A 17,950-nucleotide genomic window follows, 5' to 3' on the forward strand; every position below is an offset into this window, starting at 1 on the left:
AAAGGAGCACGCTGCTCACCCTCGGAAGAAGTAAGAATGGCGGCAATTGTTCGTGCTTGTCCTGTGTATACTTGTGCATATATTTTGTGGGTCTTTCTGTTTGATCAGTGGGCTTTCTAGGAATAGGTATAATATAAAAAAGAGAAGTGTCTCTACAGAGGTAGTTGGGCGTTTATTGTGCATTGTTTCTCCACAAGGGGGAAGGAATGGATACTACAGCAACAAATTACAGTAATGCAAAAAACGGCAAGCAGCTCAAAACTTGCAGCGTGCACCTCATGCGAAAGCACGCACGAAATGAGCATGCACGTGACGAATGTGGACTAACAACTGCCACAGCTCGACACTTGAAGTGCAGTTTTCAAACAGAAAGATGCACGCAACAAACACACAAGTATATAGTCATAGACGGTGATATTGTCACACCTGTCCCGTTATTAGGGAGGCAATCGCCGGGCTAATTCCAAGAGCCGAAGTATCGGCCCCCCGAACCGCACCACGAAAGCGTGGACAATTTAGAAGTGGTCCTTTTTGGTGCGCCAGCGGACGCCGGCTGTGGCCCAAAGAACAAGTCAGAGCCGAGAGTTGATAAACAGAACAAATATTATATTCTCAAAAATGGCAGATTGAAAACAATACACAAGAATGCACACTCCACAATAGTTACATACAATACGTCACCACTCAGACAACGTACTACACAGTACAATCAGCCACACTCAAAACAACTGACACAGACAACAATACGCACTACAATGCAGTCGCATGCATTGAACAACCAAGACACTTAAGGACTAAAGAGATAGAAAACCTATTCAGTCCAAAGTCCTTGGAACAAAAGTCTGAATGATACTCTTCCGAGAATCACTCACTCAAAGTCCAGCGTTGTTGTCGTTCCGTAGTTCTCGACGTTTCTCTTCCAGGAAACCTCGCGTCCTCAAATGGCCACTCTCCAAGCTTCAAACTTCTTCGCCGGAAATCCGTCGGCTTCACACACGCAGCTGTTGCCCGCGTCTTCGCTCGATAGCGGTAAACCCACGCTCTTGCCTGTAGCGCGAGCCGTCCCTACGGACCAAAAACTTCGCCGACTACACGGCGGACTCTCTACGCACTCTGGCGCTCACTTCCGTCTCCTCCTGTTCTGTCACTACGGGCAGAACCTTCGCCGACTCCACGGCGGAATCCCTACGCGCTCTGGCGTTAACTTCCGTCTCCTCCTGATTTCTCGTCTCGGCCGCTCGATTAAATACTTTCCGCGCCACCTTCCAGAACGTTCTTCTCATTTCGTCGGCGCGATGCGCAGCGAAGGCTGGGGAGAGGCACGAGACGGTTCGACTGCCCTCTCCGGAGGATGATTCACTCGGTCTGACCCCGCCTCCTTCGTTCTAGAAAAATCGCGGCCTTGCTGGGCCGCCGATGTGGGGTGAGGAGGATCGTCTGCGAAGCCGTGCTTCTGCGGGGAGAGCGCGCGCCCGGGAGCCCTGGATGTTTGCTTTCTTCTTTTTTTCTTTTCTTTTTTACCTCGCGGCGTTTCTGCCGCCCGTTGTCGCAAGGATTTGGCGGCGCGCTCTTTTTTTAGCGCTCGTTCTGTGACAGATATCAAACCCACATATATTGAATTTTTTGGTATATTAAGCTCGTACATTATCCCCTTGAAATTCTGTTGTAAAGGTATAGAAATTCGCTCGTCTATATCTAACGCCGCGCGAGCTAGAAGGTGCGCTTCGGACCTCCGCGCGGCACCACACCTCCACCAAAACCCGATAAGCTTGAAAAAAGGTAAGGGCAAGAGGGCTCAGACTGCACAATCTCTAACTTGCGGAACTTTTTCTTTTTTTGTTTCTCTTTCTCTCTTGCTTTCTCCGCAAACCACTCGGCTCGAAGAAGCAGGCACGAAGAAGAAGCCGCTGTCCTCCTCTTCTTGACTTTTTTTTTCTTGCTGTTTTGTGAGTTTTGATCAGTTATCCACAGCTCACGTGGTTTCCTGTTGCCCTCGCAGGTGGCCACCGCCTCACGAGCGCTTTGTTGCTTCTGCTGTCGAGTCGCCTACGTATCTTTGCATGTACAGCATTTCTCTTTTGGGTGCCTGGTGTGCATAGCCACTGTGGACTCCTTGAATTGTCGACTTCAAGTATAGTTATCGCCAGCGTCAAGAAGCACAAGACGCTTGATTTTGCGACGAAGTTGAAGGCTGTTCAGCGTGTTTAGGTGGGTGAGAAATGTTCCACTGTCTCAGACGACTTCGGAATACCATGGAGCACTCCGAGTACCTTGTTGAAAAACAAGGCAGTTATCAAGGCAAAAGCGGCGGAGCAGCGAACGTCAGGAGCCTGTCATGTGCGTGCTTCTACCCACGTGAATGTAGAAAAAGCACTCTATGCCTGGTTTTTAGATGTGCGCGCGAAGAACATTCTGGGTGGATGGCCCAATGCTGATCTCCAAGGCCAGAGACAATTTGCCGCTGCACTCAGTGGAACAACTTCCCCGACAACAAGGGGTGGCCTGACTGATTTAAGCAGCGCTACAACCTCGATGACAAAACCTATTCTCGTGAAAGGGAAGCTGTCAGCAAGCAGCCAGGACACCCAGCAGTGGATGAAAAAGGAGTGTCCGGAAATCTCCACGGAGTTTTCTCCCGCAGAGATCTTCAATGCCTGGAGAGGCATGAAGACGCACACAGGGGTCAATTGCTTCTGCAAGGTAGGCTTCGAGACGGAAGAACTTGCGTGAATCAGTGAAGACGACGACGACGAGCACGTAGACAACGTGTTTTGCGAGTTTTTGCCCCACTTCCCGGCAGCAGTTCCACACGAAGTGTCCCCGGACCACTTCGTTGAAGCGGACTACAATGTCGAGCTCATGTGACGAGGAGGATTGTCCAGACGAGGTGCTGGCTATGCGCACGTACTCCGCCGCTGAAGTGGCGGCAGCATTCGGCATTGTTTGTCCTTGTATCGGCCACATTGAGGGAACCGGGCTGTCGCACCTGGACAGCTTTGATGGGATCGAGACTAGTGTCAACATTTCAAAAAAGAAGCAGGCCAAGATTATCGATTTTTTTTCACGCAAATAAATCATTATGTTGCAGCATGTGTACAAAATTAGTTGTAATTCTTGAATGCGCCTATTGTAGGTGATGATCCACTACAGGTAAGCTCTCGGGGCCTCTATTTTTTATATGAAATTTTTCATATATCAAACTAATTCGCAAGTGCCTTCGAGTTCGATATATCAGTGTTCAACCGTACTCAGGGCAAGTGTGAACAACTGTCACGATTTTTACTTTATGAAAGTGCAGCGGCGGCAGCGAGTGAAGTGACCTTCGCGCTCTCTTGAATCACAGCTCTGATACGCGTGCAGGAGGGAACATGCTCCGTGGAGGCGGCGCTCTCCAAAACGCGAGAGGCGACGACCTTTAGAACAGGCGCGATGCTCGTTCTTCACACCATCTTGTTAATTTTGACGAAAACGCGCTCAAGTTGTGTAGTTCTGGGAATTTCCAAATGGTACATGGTGTATATAAATGGCTTGCCCTTTGCATGTTTGACAAAGTATGCTCTGTGGCCTAGTCGCTAGCACCTCGCTTTGTGGTCAAGAGGTCACTGGTTTAATTCCCCAATACAGATCTTTTCTTTCTGTTTTTTTTTTTTTTTTGCAATGTCTTAGTATTTCACAACATCATATTTGTGCAAAAATATGACAGCAGAGCCGTGATGGACCCTGGTATGAAACACTTTAGCATTAAAATAATGCATTGGCTTGCCTCTACGTAAATGTTTGGGTGATGTCTGCCCTCAGTTTTTAGTTGTTTATTTGTGTGCTTTTTATTTTAGAATTTTACGCTGAAGATGCATATAGCAAAAACCTCTTTGTGAGGCAAACTTTCAGGACTTTGTCAATTCAGGTTTCAATGTAACGAGAAAAGTGCCTGCAGAGTTTCTAACTGGGGCAGTGGATTATACGAGTGAGGGCGAGGTTGTTGTATAGTGAAAAAACGAAGAATTGAGGTGCACTGAAATCTGTCTATAACGAATATTATAACCTCGTTACAAGAGGCCTTTATAGTGAAGAAGATTTTGGCTTACTGTAAATCCAATTATTTCCAAAATATCCAATTATTTTCAACAGACCTTTATGTAAAGGCTGAATGGGTCTATTCTAACTAGAGAAAACTGCAATTCTCAAACATGGTGAAAGGAAGTATTTATTCTTAAAATATAACACAAGATATATCCCTTGATTATAGGCGTTCATTTTGTTTGTGTAAATATAGTACCTGGACACAATTTTATTCAGGTTGAACCAAATAAGTCTTTTTTGTCATTGTTTGCCCATTTTATGTCTATTTGATTCATTGTTTTAGAGTATTGTATTTGGATGTCAGCATGTTTTTTTGGCGGCAGTTCTGATAAGTGACACTTTGGATAAGACTAACTTATTTTCCCACCCTTTTTGAGCTTTTGAAAGGCAACATCAGAGGCTGCCATTATGGTCAAAAGCCTAAAAGGCTGTAGTTGTTGTCAACGAGAGTCTACAGTGCTTGTCAGGGTTTGTACAGGTCCATGAAATCCTTGAAAACCCTTGAATTTGAAGAATGCATTTTCATGGCCCTTGAAGTCCTGAAAATTTTTACCATCCTTGAAAATCCTTGAATTTTCTGAGCTGTGCACTCTCATATCGGCATCGCGACCGCTTAAATGTGATACATCGGTGTGTCAACTTGTCAAACTCCTTATTTCTGAAGCAGTAATGCAGCGTGGGTGCACATGATCTTATTTTTCAAATGTTCATGTGAAAAAAAAGTTAGTTTGTGGTGAGGGTCAAGCAGTGAATGTGATAGCAAGAAATTAAAATGTCACATGAAGAAGGGCAAGCTACCCCATACATGCAACGCACCGCTCAAGTACGAAGGATGCACGAAAAGAAAGCGCACAGGACGAGTGTTGATGAACGACTGTCACAGTGTGACACTGGAAGCGTGCTGCTAAAACATACAAGAAGGATGCTAGAAAAGAACACACATGTATCCACAGGATGAGTGTAAATTAACCACTGTCACAGTTTTTACTTCTTGGTTATTGAGCAACGTGCTGCGAGTGTCAACTGTGCTCAAGCCGACACTCTTGATGGGCTGGTGCCATCAAGTTTCAAGGCTATAGCAACCACCGTGCGGGTTTAAGAATATATTTCAAGTCGCTTCTTAAGTATACCTAAATGCCCATTCTCCTAATCGAAGCCCATCGCAAGCGCGTCCAGCATTGACGTAGCTCTATAAGAAGGGCAACGACAGTTCTAGTGATGTCACACCAAATTTGTAGTCAGGTGAGTGACCTCCGGACTTCTGCCCCGTACATACCGGCAAAGTATCGCGCCTTCTGCAGGTATCGATGAGTTTGTTTTGCAAGTGCTTGTGTGGCACATGTGTGCGAGAGCTCACAATAATCAGGATGACGCATGCGAACCTTTTGATTGCGCAGCTAAGTCAGCTACACTGCTTTGTACCTGTCCAACTCAGTCCCTACAAACAGGAACTGAAATTGTCCATATCGAAAAGGTGACAAATTATATAGCGAGAATAAATGAATCTTGGTGCGTGTATCGTGCTTATTGGAGCTATAATTAAAACCTGCAGCAAAGAGCGCGCAAGCCACCAATTTGTGGCACGACCCCTTTAAGGTCCAACTAAACATGCACGTTGAATCCCATCAGCACGTAACTTTCTGACATGGCATCGTGCCCTCTGCTTATGGAGAGTGTGGAAGAGGGTGCGAGAAGTTAGGACTACGCTCTTTTTTTTATGATTGCGATATCCATATATTTATTGTACATGCTATAAAACTGGCCATTTTTGAGAACTTTAGAGTAAAATATTCCAACTTAGCATGCCGCTTTAAGTCCTTGAAAAGCTTGCAACAGGACCTGGAAAGTATTTGAATATTCTTTAATTTTTTCTTTGGAAACCTGTACGAACCGTGGTTTGTGTAAGTGCTCAGAGGATGTTCTTGTTCATAGTGGTATACTTGTAAAATATATTATAGTGGTGGGACATATAAAATTCTTGTAAAACCTTCGCTGAGGCCAAGCATCAGTGCTAGTATGAAAAATGCATCAGTGGGTTTGTGTAAACACTCATAGGGCCGTCACACAAACTGAGAGGGCTTATGGTGAAAGGAATTTGTTCGTGATTAAACAAGCGCCAATAAGTACAAAGACTTGGAAAGGACACAGGACGAGGGTTTACTAGCAACTGAAAATTTTCATTTCGAAACGAACACTCTTATATGTGCATAACATGCATGCACATCACCACCACCCCTATTATCACAAACAACGTCAAAAAACTAGAAATCACTAGAAGCCGATAGCATACAAATGAAAAAAAAAATGGGTTAACCCCTCCCCCCCCCCCCCCAAAAAAAGAAAAAAAATTAGAAAAGAAATGCACTGAGTCATGTTACATCCAAAGAAGCAAATTACAAATCTCTTAGCAGAACCGACACCCTTCTCACCTCCTTTCTTAATTCGAAACGCTTCCATTGTTTCTCTCATCATCCGCTTCTTGTGTTTGTCAATTATTTGTGTGTCAAAAAGTTTCGGCTGACTAGTGCGCTCCTTGCAGTGCATCGCTAAGCGAGTACGGAGTCGCCCTTTAGAGAACTCTCATGTTCACAAACGTGCACATTCAGGCAACGACCTGTTTGACCAATATATTCCTTTCCAGATGTGAAAGGAATTCCGTGCACGGCATCTTTCTTGCACTCCACATACCTTCTGCCATGTTTTATGTTGCATCTTTCTTGTCCCCTTTCTCTAATCTCCCAGTGTAGGTTAGTGAACAGTATGTATCTGTTTCCTCCCTTCTTTTATTTTTGGCTAACCTTTCCATTGTTGGACAAAATTTTGGCAGCTTGTTTTCAGCTGTTCTGCTAACAAGGTTTGAATTTGCTACTCAGTCCATTTTCAAGGCTTTTTTTTTGTTTGGAGGGGGGTCTTAAAACGTGTTTTTTCCGGTTGTATGATATCAGTGGTCTCTTGTTATTTTATGTTCTTTGTGATAATAAGGGTAGTTTGTGGTGGCATGCATGTGTGTTATGCACAAATAGGTGTGTTCATTTCGAAATAAAATTTTTAGTTGCTTGTAAGTGCTCTTCCTGTGTACTTTCTGAGTCTTCGTACTTATTGGCACTTGTTTCATCATGCACTTTTTATACCAAAATACCCACCAGGCAGTCATTCTAAATGTAAAAGGAATACGCTGACCAAATGCGAACAAGCTTTAAAAATGAAAGGCGATCCGACTCCTGTTTTTTCAGAATGGGTTTCAAGAGGTTGACATTATCAGCTGCAGTGGCCTTTGTGACATCTTTTTTTGGGCTTCTTCTGATTTTTTGTGTGGGGATACAATAATATCCACGTAAACGATGATAGCTTTTGACCAAGTTGCCTTGCTAGGCTCTAACCAGAAGCGCAGAACAGAAGTGCCCCCCTGAAGTCAGATGGCTGGATTAGCGTCACATAAGTTGTCTTGCCTTTCTGTGCGCTCAATGCTCAGTGTTCACCCAAGAAATGTAACCTTTCAGGCGCTGTACACCAGCCCGCTTGCCCACTACACACCCACAATGGTGCAGACTATCAACAACCCTGACGGCACAGTCTCCATCATCCACGTGGACCCAGGAAGTGCCCTGCTCACGCTACCAGACGGCACGCAGGCACAAGTCCGCACTGTCAGCACGGTAAGGTGGCGCAAAAATTAGGATTACACCGCCATATATTGAGTCTAGTCAAAATTGATCCAACTATTAAATTTCTTCAAAATATGGCAATTATAAAACTACACCTAGGAACAAAACACAATATAAGAAAGAAGAATACAGAACCTATTTTTATGCGTACCTGCCAACCTGGCAATAAATAAATTCGTAAAACCCCCTGGGGAAGGGGGCAAAGGGGGGAAGCTTTTTTTTTTTTTTGTAGGCGTGATCAATTTGCCTTTAACAACAAGCATACTGTATTTACTCTCATAATCCTCGCACTTTTTTTGGTTGAAAACCGATGCAAAGTTGGGGGGTGCGAGAATTACGCGGGGAAAACTATCCACGAAAACGTACAGAGCGAAAAAAAAAAATGAAGTGGCCGCAAATCGGGATTCTCACACCAGCAACTAACAGCAAGCTTTGAAACGTACTAATTAATATTTACCTCAACAATAAAATCACACCTTCAACACAAGGAAAGATTTATTTGAGGCACAAAAAGTGCAAGCAAATAGTCGAGAATTAGAATACCATACGCAAAGCTTGTGGGGGTTGCGGGCAAGGCAGTAGCGTTCGTTGCTTAACAGTAGCTCTCAAAAGGTAAGCGTAGAATGTCAGTATTGGGCTGATAACTATTTAACAGAATCGTCTGCAGTTTCTTTCTGAAGAAATAAAGTTTACCATCAATCCCAGTTTTAGGCACGGCAGGCCCAACGCGTCTTGGTGGCTTTCAGCTGCAGTCACCAGTAGCGAACACAAAACTCATATGCTCCGAAAAGCCTACCGGCGGCCCTGTTGCCGTTGCTTACATCATGCTCTATCACTTTCAACTTGAAAGCAGCCTATGGCTTGGCTTGGATTGGATTAAATCTCCGTGCAATGGTACGCTTGATGCTTAAGAGATGGCGCGTGTTATCATCAACAGAGGCTGGAACGTGCAGACGACATTATTATGGCAGGTTTTGGGGGTGTGATAATCACTCGAAGAAAAAAGAAATCGTATTTTTGTTGAGCGATGTGGGGGGTGCGAGAATCGTGAGAGTGCGAGGATTGCGCGAGTAAATACAGTAATCATGTTTTGCCACCATAAGTCATATTGACGCGCTGAATTATTTTGCCCAATTTTTGCCACTAAAAGAAAAAAAAAAACAAAGCATGGCACAAAAAAAAGGAGGGAGGGTCCCCAAACACAAGCGCAAACATCGGTGTTGCGGTCCCATAATGGGCTGCAATGGCCGCACACGCGAAGGTAGGGTTTCCCACTAAGGTAAGAGTCTCAAAGGAGGAGCGCAAATGCTTCCGAAATTTCGCGTCATCGAAACAGCTATAGCCAAAAAATCGATTCCGTCAAAACAACTCGCGTATGTCTTCGCACGTGAACGAACGGGACAGCGCATCTGGCTGCCACAAAAGCGTGGGTCAGAGCTTGGGCTTTGCTTTCTACTAGATTCTTAGGACAGGAATGCCAAAATGTTTCTGGCCTTTTTCACGTCTTTACCGCCTTTAATCTACTGCTGCGTCAGCGACGTATCCTCAGAGCTGATAGATCGTGATCACATTGCCGCAGCGAGTGTGGCAAACGGTAGTTTTGTTTTCGATCCACGTGCCTTCAAAACTAAGTTGTTTTATGCTATCTATGATCACAACTGCCACGGTTTTGTCCAACAGAGTTTCCGGAAAGCAGTGTTGCTTTGACTGGTCGAGCGTTGGCCATGCACACTTTCGAAGTTCTGTCAGTAATGTCGTCACCATAAATGATCGCGTCGAACTACTGCGATTTCGTCCACAGCAGTTGTGGCAATGACAACCACACGCACTGTAGAAGATAGTGGGTGCACTGGTCGCACGGGTGCTCCCGAAGTTCGAGCACGTTGCTCTCGATCGGCCTTCGTCGAACGGTTGGCCCTCTTTCAATGGTTTCGGTACTATTGGCCCAATGTACGCATGAATTTGGCAGGAGAATTCGCGAATTCGTATCTGCTGCGGTTTTGCACTGAGACTCTATTGTACGTTTAGATGAACGCCTCTCAAATTAGTTTATAACAAAATGCAGTTGGCTCTCAATAAGCCTGGAACAAACTGACCTGCAGTTTTGTCAATGTGGTCACATCTCGCACACAAATTTAGATTTCCAGAAGATCTTTATGGCAACCGTACAAACGGAAGAAGCCATCGAAATTAGAGAGTCTCCTGGACAATGTGGGAGACTTGGCGGGTATGTGATGATAACACCAATACATATTGTTCTCTCCTGGTGGCGGAATGTAGCACAACTCTGTTTTTGTGGCCTCCATGACTAGCTACGGCAATGCGCCGTAGCTAATCGCGGAGGCCACGCTATTTTACTAATTTCCTTTTTTTTATCGGAAATGAAATATTTTTCGTGAAACTTCAGGTAAGATTCGTAAGTCGTAAGCACTGTTGAAATTCGTATATTTTGGGGGAAAATTAGAAGAGTTGGCAGCTATGCCTATGTTTGCCATGCCTTACCCGCTGGTAGACTATGGAAGAGCCTTGTGGAAGCTTTTGGAAAAGGTCTGCCTCATTCTCGCCAGGGGAACAGTAACGTTGAAAGTTGAGCGAGTTGGTGATAGTTCATCTTTACTTATGAAACAGTGCATAGAGACAAGCACAAAAGCAACGAAAGGGCAGTGGTGTTTCTTTCGTTCCTTTTGTGCTTGTCTCTGTGCGCTGCTTCATACGTAAACATCGCCAGGAGAAGTGTGAAAGGTGACGTGTCACTCGCTTTTTGCCATCATTGAGACGTAGTGTGATGGGAGTGCAGCCTGAATGTTGTTGTGCAGATGGGTGATGCCGAGGGTGGCCAGGCAGTGACACCGATCAGTGCAGTGAACATGGAGCTGAACAGTGAGGCTGCTGCACAAGCAGTGGCCACCCTGGCCGAGGCGACCATCAACCACGACGGCCAGATTATCCTCACGGGCGAGGATGGCACCCAGAGTGGTAAGTGTGGCAAGCGTAAAACGAGACCAAAACAGCCCCGGCAGCCACAGCTTTGATGGGATTGTGTGGGAGCACTTGCTGCCACAGGAAGAATGTGAGAAGTGCTCTTGCAGAGCACGGTCAGAAACATGCAGTCGACAATACCGTATTTACTCGATTCTACCGCGCCCTCGATTGTAACGCGCACCCAATTTCCAGAGCGAAAAAAAAAAAAAACATCGATTGCAACGCGCACCCATTTTTCTCGCTGGCCCGCATGATCACACCACTCGAAAAACGACTCCTTTCGGGAGCGTCTTCCATTTAAATATGAGGTACGGGCGAAGATTGTGCCCATCTGACATGTAACAGAGCATTGCCGTCACTGTAGTTTTACCGTGGACCGATGTAAGCACGCGAACTTGCTTCGCCCCCTTCTTCTCGACGGTTGTGGTGCCAGGCATGTCGAACTAAAGAGGCGTCAGATCGGCATTTCCGATTTGCCCAAGCAGGTAGCCGTTGTTGCGCCGCAAGTTTAGGACGAACCTCTGAAATCTGTGAAGCTTTTCATCGTACTCCTCCGCAAAACTTTTCGCATATGCATGTTCCCCTTCGGAAAGAAAAGCCTTTCCTCTTCATAAAGTTAGTTAGCCAGCACCTGCTCGCTTTAAACTGGCTTCGCATTAGACCTTTTTCTAAGACTAATTGCATAGCCCGCACTTGGAGCAGTTCTGTCGTCATGGGCCGCTGTGCCGCTCGCTGCTCAAGCACATACTCGCCGAGCAGCTCTTTAGTTTGCGGAAACCGACCCTGCTGTGGTCCACTGAAGCCTTTACATGAAGCTTTGCTGTCGACAATCTTCTGCTTTTGTTTCCGCCGGTCCCACACGCACGTTTCGAGAACTCCGAACGACCGCGATGCGGCCCGATTTCCGTCCGTTTCTGCACACGCGATGACTTTTCTTTTAAAAGCGACATCGTGGTGCACTCGAGTTTTTGGAGTCGGCCCTTCCACGCCGTCGATGCTAATGCACTACTAGATGACAAACTCCTCAGCACACGTATGAAGTGCCGCACATGAGAAACACATAGACAGAAATGGCCGACGCGCCATGCCGACGCACGTAGTGGGGCGGCCGTTTTGGATTTGCCGATGGCAATAGATTGACCGCAATTTTTTCGTTCGTACTCGATTCTAACGCGCATGCGATTTATGAACTCGCCTAACCGGAAAAAAGGTGCGCGTTAGATTCGAGTAATTACGGTAAATGGCTTAAGGCTGATACAATGGACAGTAATAGGCACATTCAGATTCAGGTGGATTGTGAGCTGCGTCGGTCATAGTAGCGCTTGAAGGAACTGGCAACAATCATTTGAGGAGAAGTTCCAGGTGGAGGCAAGGGGTGCCTGCAACCTCCACCGAGTATCATACCACAACTTATTACGAGACGTCTTAGTCGAGGTAGCATGAAGGTAGATCACGCACACAGCAACAGCCACCAGAACTCACTACACTGGCAATGAGTTTGGGCGCATTGAGAACACTGCTTGCTGGAAGGCCTAGGTCACGAAGCAGTGGGCTCATTCCAGAAAACTTCTGCTTTCCATTTCACCCCCCCCCCCTCCTTCTGCAACATTGAATTTCAAATTTAGATGAGTGTGATGGCAGTAGTATCAGACGGATGCAATATTTATTTATTTGCTTATGACCGGGTACAGCATTGCTACTCTGCAGCATATCCACTGCGAAGGCTGTTGTACATAAACTTGCACCATCAGGCAGGTTTGTGCGCAACTGTGTGGAGCATCACTTGCCATATGTACTCGAATCTAGGCTGTCCTCAATTCGAGGTCAACCCTTGAAATTCGCAAAGCCAGAAAACAAAAAACAAAGCTCGTCTCAAATGCAGGCCGAATGAAACAAACTTTATTTCATCAGCAGAAAACCCAGCATTTTTACTGCACAAGTGCACACTCCGTAGCACGTGTTCCTTTCCACACCGAACCTTGCTGCGCTAGCAGTTTTCTCTCCATGTGCAAAACGACACTGTAGTGGCACCACTTCATTGGTGCCATTGCTTCAAAAGCACATGTGGGGCAGGCTTTTCGCGAGCACATGATTAAAGGGCCCGTAAACCACTTCTGATATATTTCAAACATTTCATATGCATCGTGGGCAGAATGCTGTCACTATCAATGATTCTACGTGTTGGCAGCGCTACAAGCCGCCGGCGCGCTACCAATTCTAAGAAACAATCCCTCCTTCTTCCCAAGCCTTTCGTGCCTCTGCGTAACGCTCCTTTCAAACATTTGCTACTCGTCGATCTAGATATGCTGTGCTTGGTCGAGCTAGAGCCTACCACGTCTGGTCAGTCTGCAAGCAGCTGTCCGCAAGGCTTGTTGTTCGTCGTGTTGCCCGGGTGTCTTTTGAAGGCGTGCGGTCCTTTGAAGGCGGTCTTTTGAAGGCGTCCTTTAAAGGCGTGCGTGCAACGAATGGTACATACCGGCACGATTCGTATAGGCACAGCTGCTGTGGTTCGCCCACAAGCACACAGCTACAATGCAGCTGACAGAGTCGACGGACAGAGTTGCGGCAACCGGAAGTCGACAGTGTTTCAAGCAGCGCGTCAGCAATGACGTATGCCATGCGAGATTGGGAAGGGCATGGAAGGGGCGCCCCGCGAGAGGGCAAAGCGGCTCTGGTAGAGGATACCATGAAGGGTAGCACAGGACAGAGCGAGCCGAGTTGCGGTTTTGATAATCAAACTCGTCTAACTCCACTATTATTATGGCACCGTTTCGAAAAATTCTCACGGCTCCGTGTTCGTCGTACACTCGTGCACAATTTTCTCACAACAACTGTATTTCAACCCCTGGCTAGTTTGCGGCTTCTTTAAGGCATGATTCTTCTAGAATCCTACCAATGTGGCTACACTAAATGATCACTTTGAAAAAACACTGCCAACTCCACGCTCTGCACGCAAGCGAAAGGGAGAGAGGAGCAGATTTCAAAGTGCATGGTGATTGCCGGCACCGTAATCATGTGACACGATCCACAGTTCACGTGTAAAAGAGAATTTTTTTCTAGTGGCAATTCTCCTTAAAGTGAATAAAAAGCCCCCTTTTCATCAGTCAGATTTAAACTCGCAACCAATAAATTACAGTGTGGACCACTCGTAACATAATCACTATAGTACAGGACCGGTTATAATGCAGTCTTTTTCTACTCTCGTTTCTCCTCCCCTAGAACTTCATGTATATGCATACCACTAATTGTTCCGTCCCCCTAGATGAAACATTAGTTATAATGCAGTTGCCGGAAAATCTTTGAGACAAATGCAGTAAATGCAGAAAATCTTAGGGACAAATGCGGGATTGCGAGGCGAGAGGGGGGGAGTGTAAGAGAGGTGGGGAGGGGCTACGCATGCACATTGGGGGCGTAAACACGGATTCCCTGGAGAAGAGAGAGAGGGTAGTGAGTGTAGCTTAGCAGACACTCCCCACATCCTGATTGTGAAGCGAGTGAAGGGGAGTGTAGGAGAGGTGGGGAGGGGCTATGCACGTACATTGGGGGTGTAAACGCAGAATGCCTAGAGGAGAGAAGGGGTAGCGAGTGTAGCTTGGCAGACACTCCCTGCGTCAGGGTTGCGAGGTAAGAGAGGGAAAAGCATAAGAGAGGAGAGAGAGAGAGAGAAGGGGGTCTCATGCACAGTGTGGTGTAAAAGCAAATGGCCTGTATGAAAGAGAGGGGGTAGCGAGTGTAGCTTAGCAGACACTTCTTGCCTCGAGGTTGCGAGGCGAAAGAGGGGAAAGTGTAGAAGAGGAGAGAGTGGGGGAGCGAACGCGCATGCACAGTAAGTGTGGTCACGCTGCACATCGGATTTAGCTAGATTTTAAGCTGCTTTACACCGCTGGGCACACTCGCCGAATGGAAAAAGGACCATTGCCTAGACGATGGATATTTCTCGGCTCCGGTGTCGGCGCGGCTGCATCGAACTAGTGTCGCTAGCATAGCTCCCGCCGCACATGACTCAATATGGAATGTGTGATCCCTTCCTTGGCAACTACACTTAAGAGTTTCTGTTGGGAAAAGCGTCGTTGTAGTTCTGCTTGCTACAGATATCATGTTTGCTACCTCATCCGTAAATGTAAAACTTTTGTGGCTTTATGACGCGAGCTTTTGCTTTGCTGTCTGTGCGTGGTCTTGCTTAAGCTTGGCAAGTTTTCATCGTCGCTGATGTTTCGGCCGTATCACACCCACTTTTCTTGGTTCATTGCTAGAGTGCAATCTTTTCAACACCTGATCTTTATGTCTTGGCCCAACTTCCGGCAACAACATCCCAAATGGCAGGATAGGCCTAACCAGTGTTGGTTGCATTTTGGTAGTGGTTGCGCACTGTTTAAGTTGTGGTTTGGTACAGAATCAATGAAAGTCTTTGCAGTGTCTGCACTTGATGCGAAGGGATACATATTGCTGATGAAAATGAGGGTGGCACTCGAATGGTGGTTAGGGATTCGATTGTGATTGAAATGGGGTGCGCGCCTGTGAAATTGAACGATTTGTGTGTTTCAGCACGTGAAATTTCAGATGTGATTTGATATAGTTTCTGTGAAATGCACATAATCGAGGCAGTCTGAGAGAGTATCTGAGAGAGGCGATCTGAGAGAATTTTCGCGATGGTGCTTTCTTTTGTTAGACCGTCCCCCTAAACCCCACCCTTATCACATTCATTTGGTTGGCAACGCGGGTCTTTGGAAGTAAAATTTTTTTTTACATTTATAAATTTAATTGGTTGCAAGCACCACGCGTCGCACACTTCGATTCCTGGACACACGAGGCTGCATGCTCAAACATTTTGTGCAATTGAGGCCTTTGAAAAAGGTTGGTTTGGTTATAGTGCGGGCATTGGGGACTCGCAGGCCTATACTGTATGTGTCCGATGCATTGAAACTTGAGCTACAAGGGAAAGGCATTTTCCTCTCCACTATGATGTGCACTCAATCCTTGAAATGTTGGAACAACTCGTAGTCAAAGAGGTGAATATTGAACACTTTTTGTCAAGGGGCATCATGTGCCACATGACTAAGTAATTATGTGTAGAAATGTCATCCATCAACGTTCTTGGCAATAAATTGCTTGTGGCACTTGCAGCGTTCCCGGTGTCTGGTATGGTTACCATACCTGTGTCCATGTATCACGGCATGCAAGTCACCATGGCGCCCGTCGTGTCAGCTGAGGCTGCCGGTGCCGAAGGAACGGCCGACACAGTGGAGGTTCTAGCTGTCCCAGTGAGCACAACGCAAGTGGACTGACTCTGTGGTGTGCCATGTGTTGCCAAAGCACGGAAACTGTCACTGGCGAATCGAAGTGACAGGGTGGCATTTCTTTGTGGTCATACTGTGCTACTTGTGAGGTGCTGGCCATCTTTTGCAGTGTACATGCATGTTGTAACATAATGTCCTCATTACTTGCTTGGTGTGTTTTTATGGCCTGGCCTTCGTCCCTGGATGATTGAGACAATTGCTCAACAACCTCACAGGGTCGCCATCCTCGCTATGAGGGAGGGTGTGCGTCATCTCTAGTCTGCCAAAGACTCTCTGTGTGTGACAGTGTATTTATTGATAAGCGTGTGTATGAACTTGCCATGAAAATGTGCTTCACGTGTTGTTTGTGCACCCTGTACAGACCTAGGATTTCATTTGCTTTGTGATATTACGCAATACCGAGAAACTCATTTTTCTAAGTGTACGGCCCTCCATAACACAATTGTTGTTGATGATTTGTAAAACATGTATTGTTTTCATTTGGAACTGGAGCAATGATTTGTCACTGTTGTTCTCTCCTTAGCATCATTCAAAGGCCATGCTTAGTGCCCAAATTTCGGCTTTTGTGTCTGCTTGTTAATATTAAGCTTCTGTGAAATAAAGCCCGATCATGAACAGCATACGTGGCTTTTTGTTAGAGAGCTATGACTAAGGTTTAACACTTAATTGCCTGTTTTTGTTATCTTGCTCAAGCATCATTGGTCTGATAGTTGGAATATCTAGCAATAAAAGAGGTCGCAGTTGCTTGCAGCCAATCCTTGAGAATGCGCTCACGTGCAGCAGAGCCATGCTTTCCAACATTGGTTATTACCAGTCGCGGCACAGCTGTGTCGGGATGCAATGCACTATAAAGCCTGCCATTGTATCGCAACTGTAGGACCATGTAGTACTTCATGAACTCTGAGCTGGCCGTGTTGACTTTCATGTAGCTTGGCTTGGCTACTGGATCAGTAACACAATGTGCTGTCATCAATGACACGTTTTCAGTTTTTAAGACCAATATTATGGCCTTTTGAAAAGAAAATGAATTTCTTATTGTGCAGGTATTCAAGCATAGTATACAGTTGCCAACCTTTTATTCTGAGGCCAAAAATTTGCACACGCCCGTTTATTCAGACATCTTCATGGCACCGCCACTCGCCCCATTGAACCTAATGAAAACTCACGACCGTAAAAAATTCAAATGCTCGGCTGTGCGCCGTTCGATTATTCGGACTGTTTGACTGACCAGATGTGTCGCTGTATGCCATTACAAGCTGACAGCAACGTTAACAATACGTTTGCTGGGTTGCCAGCACTGATATGCTGTACTAGCTATTGATGGACGTCGTGCCAGTGGATGGATGCATGCAGAAATCGCACATGCCGATCTCAAAGGCTATGTTTGACGACACATTCTTTTGGTTTTAGCCAGTCAAGCGGCCAAGTAGTTGAGAAGTCTGTTTACCATGGCGTTTGTGTCAGTGTTGTCAGCATGTCAGTGGTGCCAGTCAGTTGCTTCTGCGGCTAGGCCTGGTTCGTCTCGTGCTATGTGCTTTCGCTCTCTTGTGTGTTCCGTGGCATGCTGAAATGGCTCCAATGCCACCCGTTGTTGCACCGTCGAGAGTGAAAAAACGGTGCCAATGCGGTAGCTACAAGAAGCTCATGATGGTCAAGAAAGCGGAGATGATTCGCCAGGTAGAAGGCGGCCGACCTCAGTCTGAAGTTTCGCAGGAATTTTTCATTTCCAAGCAAACTGTCTCAGACTACCTCAAGCGGAAGGCTAAGATCCTGAAGGCATCTGAGAAAGCATCTGCGGGTACGTAGAAATATTTCCGAGACAGCAGCCATCTGCAGCTTGAAGAGGCGCTGAACATGTGGTCCAGTGCCACGGTGGTTAAGAAAATACCTGTCTCTGGCGATTTGCTGAGACAGAAAGCAGAGACG

General features: G+C 46.2%; 1 protein-coding gene across 3 annotated transcripts in view; it reads left to right on the forward strand.

Annotated features, from left to right (window-relative positions):
• Positions 1-16,768, forward strand: part of LOC119163019 (nuclear respiratory factor 1) — a 188,969-nt gene extending 172,201 nt beyond the window's left edge. For 2 of the 3 annotated variants that reach the window (XM_037414910.2, XM_037414911.2), the window contains exons 8-10: positions 7,581-7,736; positions 10,562-10,721; positions 15,852-16,644. In XM_037414910.2, coding sequence (XP_037270807.2) covers positions 7,581-7,736; positions 10,562-10,721; positions 15,852-16,012 — 477 coding nt within the window. In that variant the 3' untranslated portion in view covers positions 16,013-16,644. Of the gene's footprint in view, positions 1-7,580; positions 7,737-10,561; positions 10,722-15,851 lie in introns of all 3 variants that reach the window. The other variant, XM_075882690.1, reaches the window with a different exon arrangement.
• The last annotated feature ends 1,182 nt before the right edge of the window (positions 16,769-17,950 follow it).

This window comes from Rhipicephalus microplus, unplaced genomic scaffold, assembly GCF_043290135.1.
Source record: "Rhipicephalus microplus isolate Deutch F79 unplaced genomic scaffold, USDA_Rmic scaffold_13, whole genome shotgun sequence".
Classification (NCBI taxonomy): Eukaryota; Metazoa; Arthropoda; class Arachnida; order Ixodida; family Ixodidae; genus Rhipicephalus; species Rhipicephalus microplus.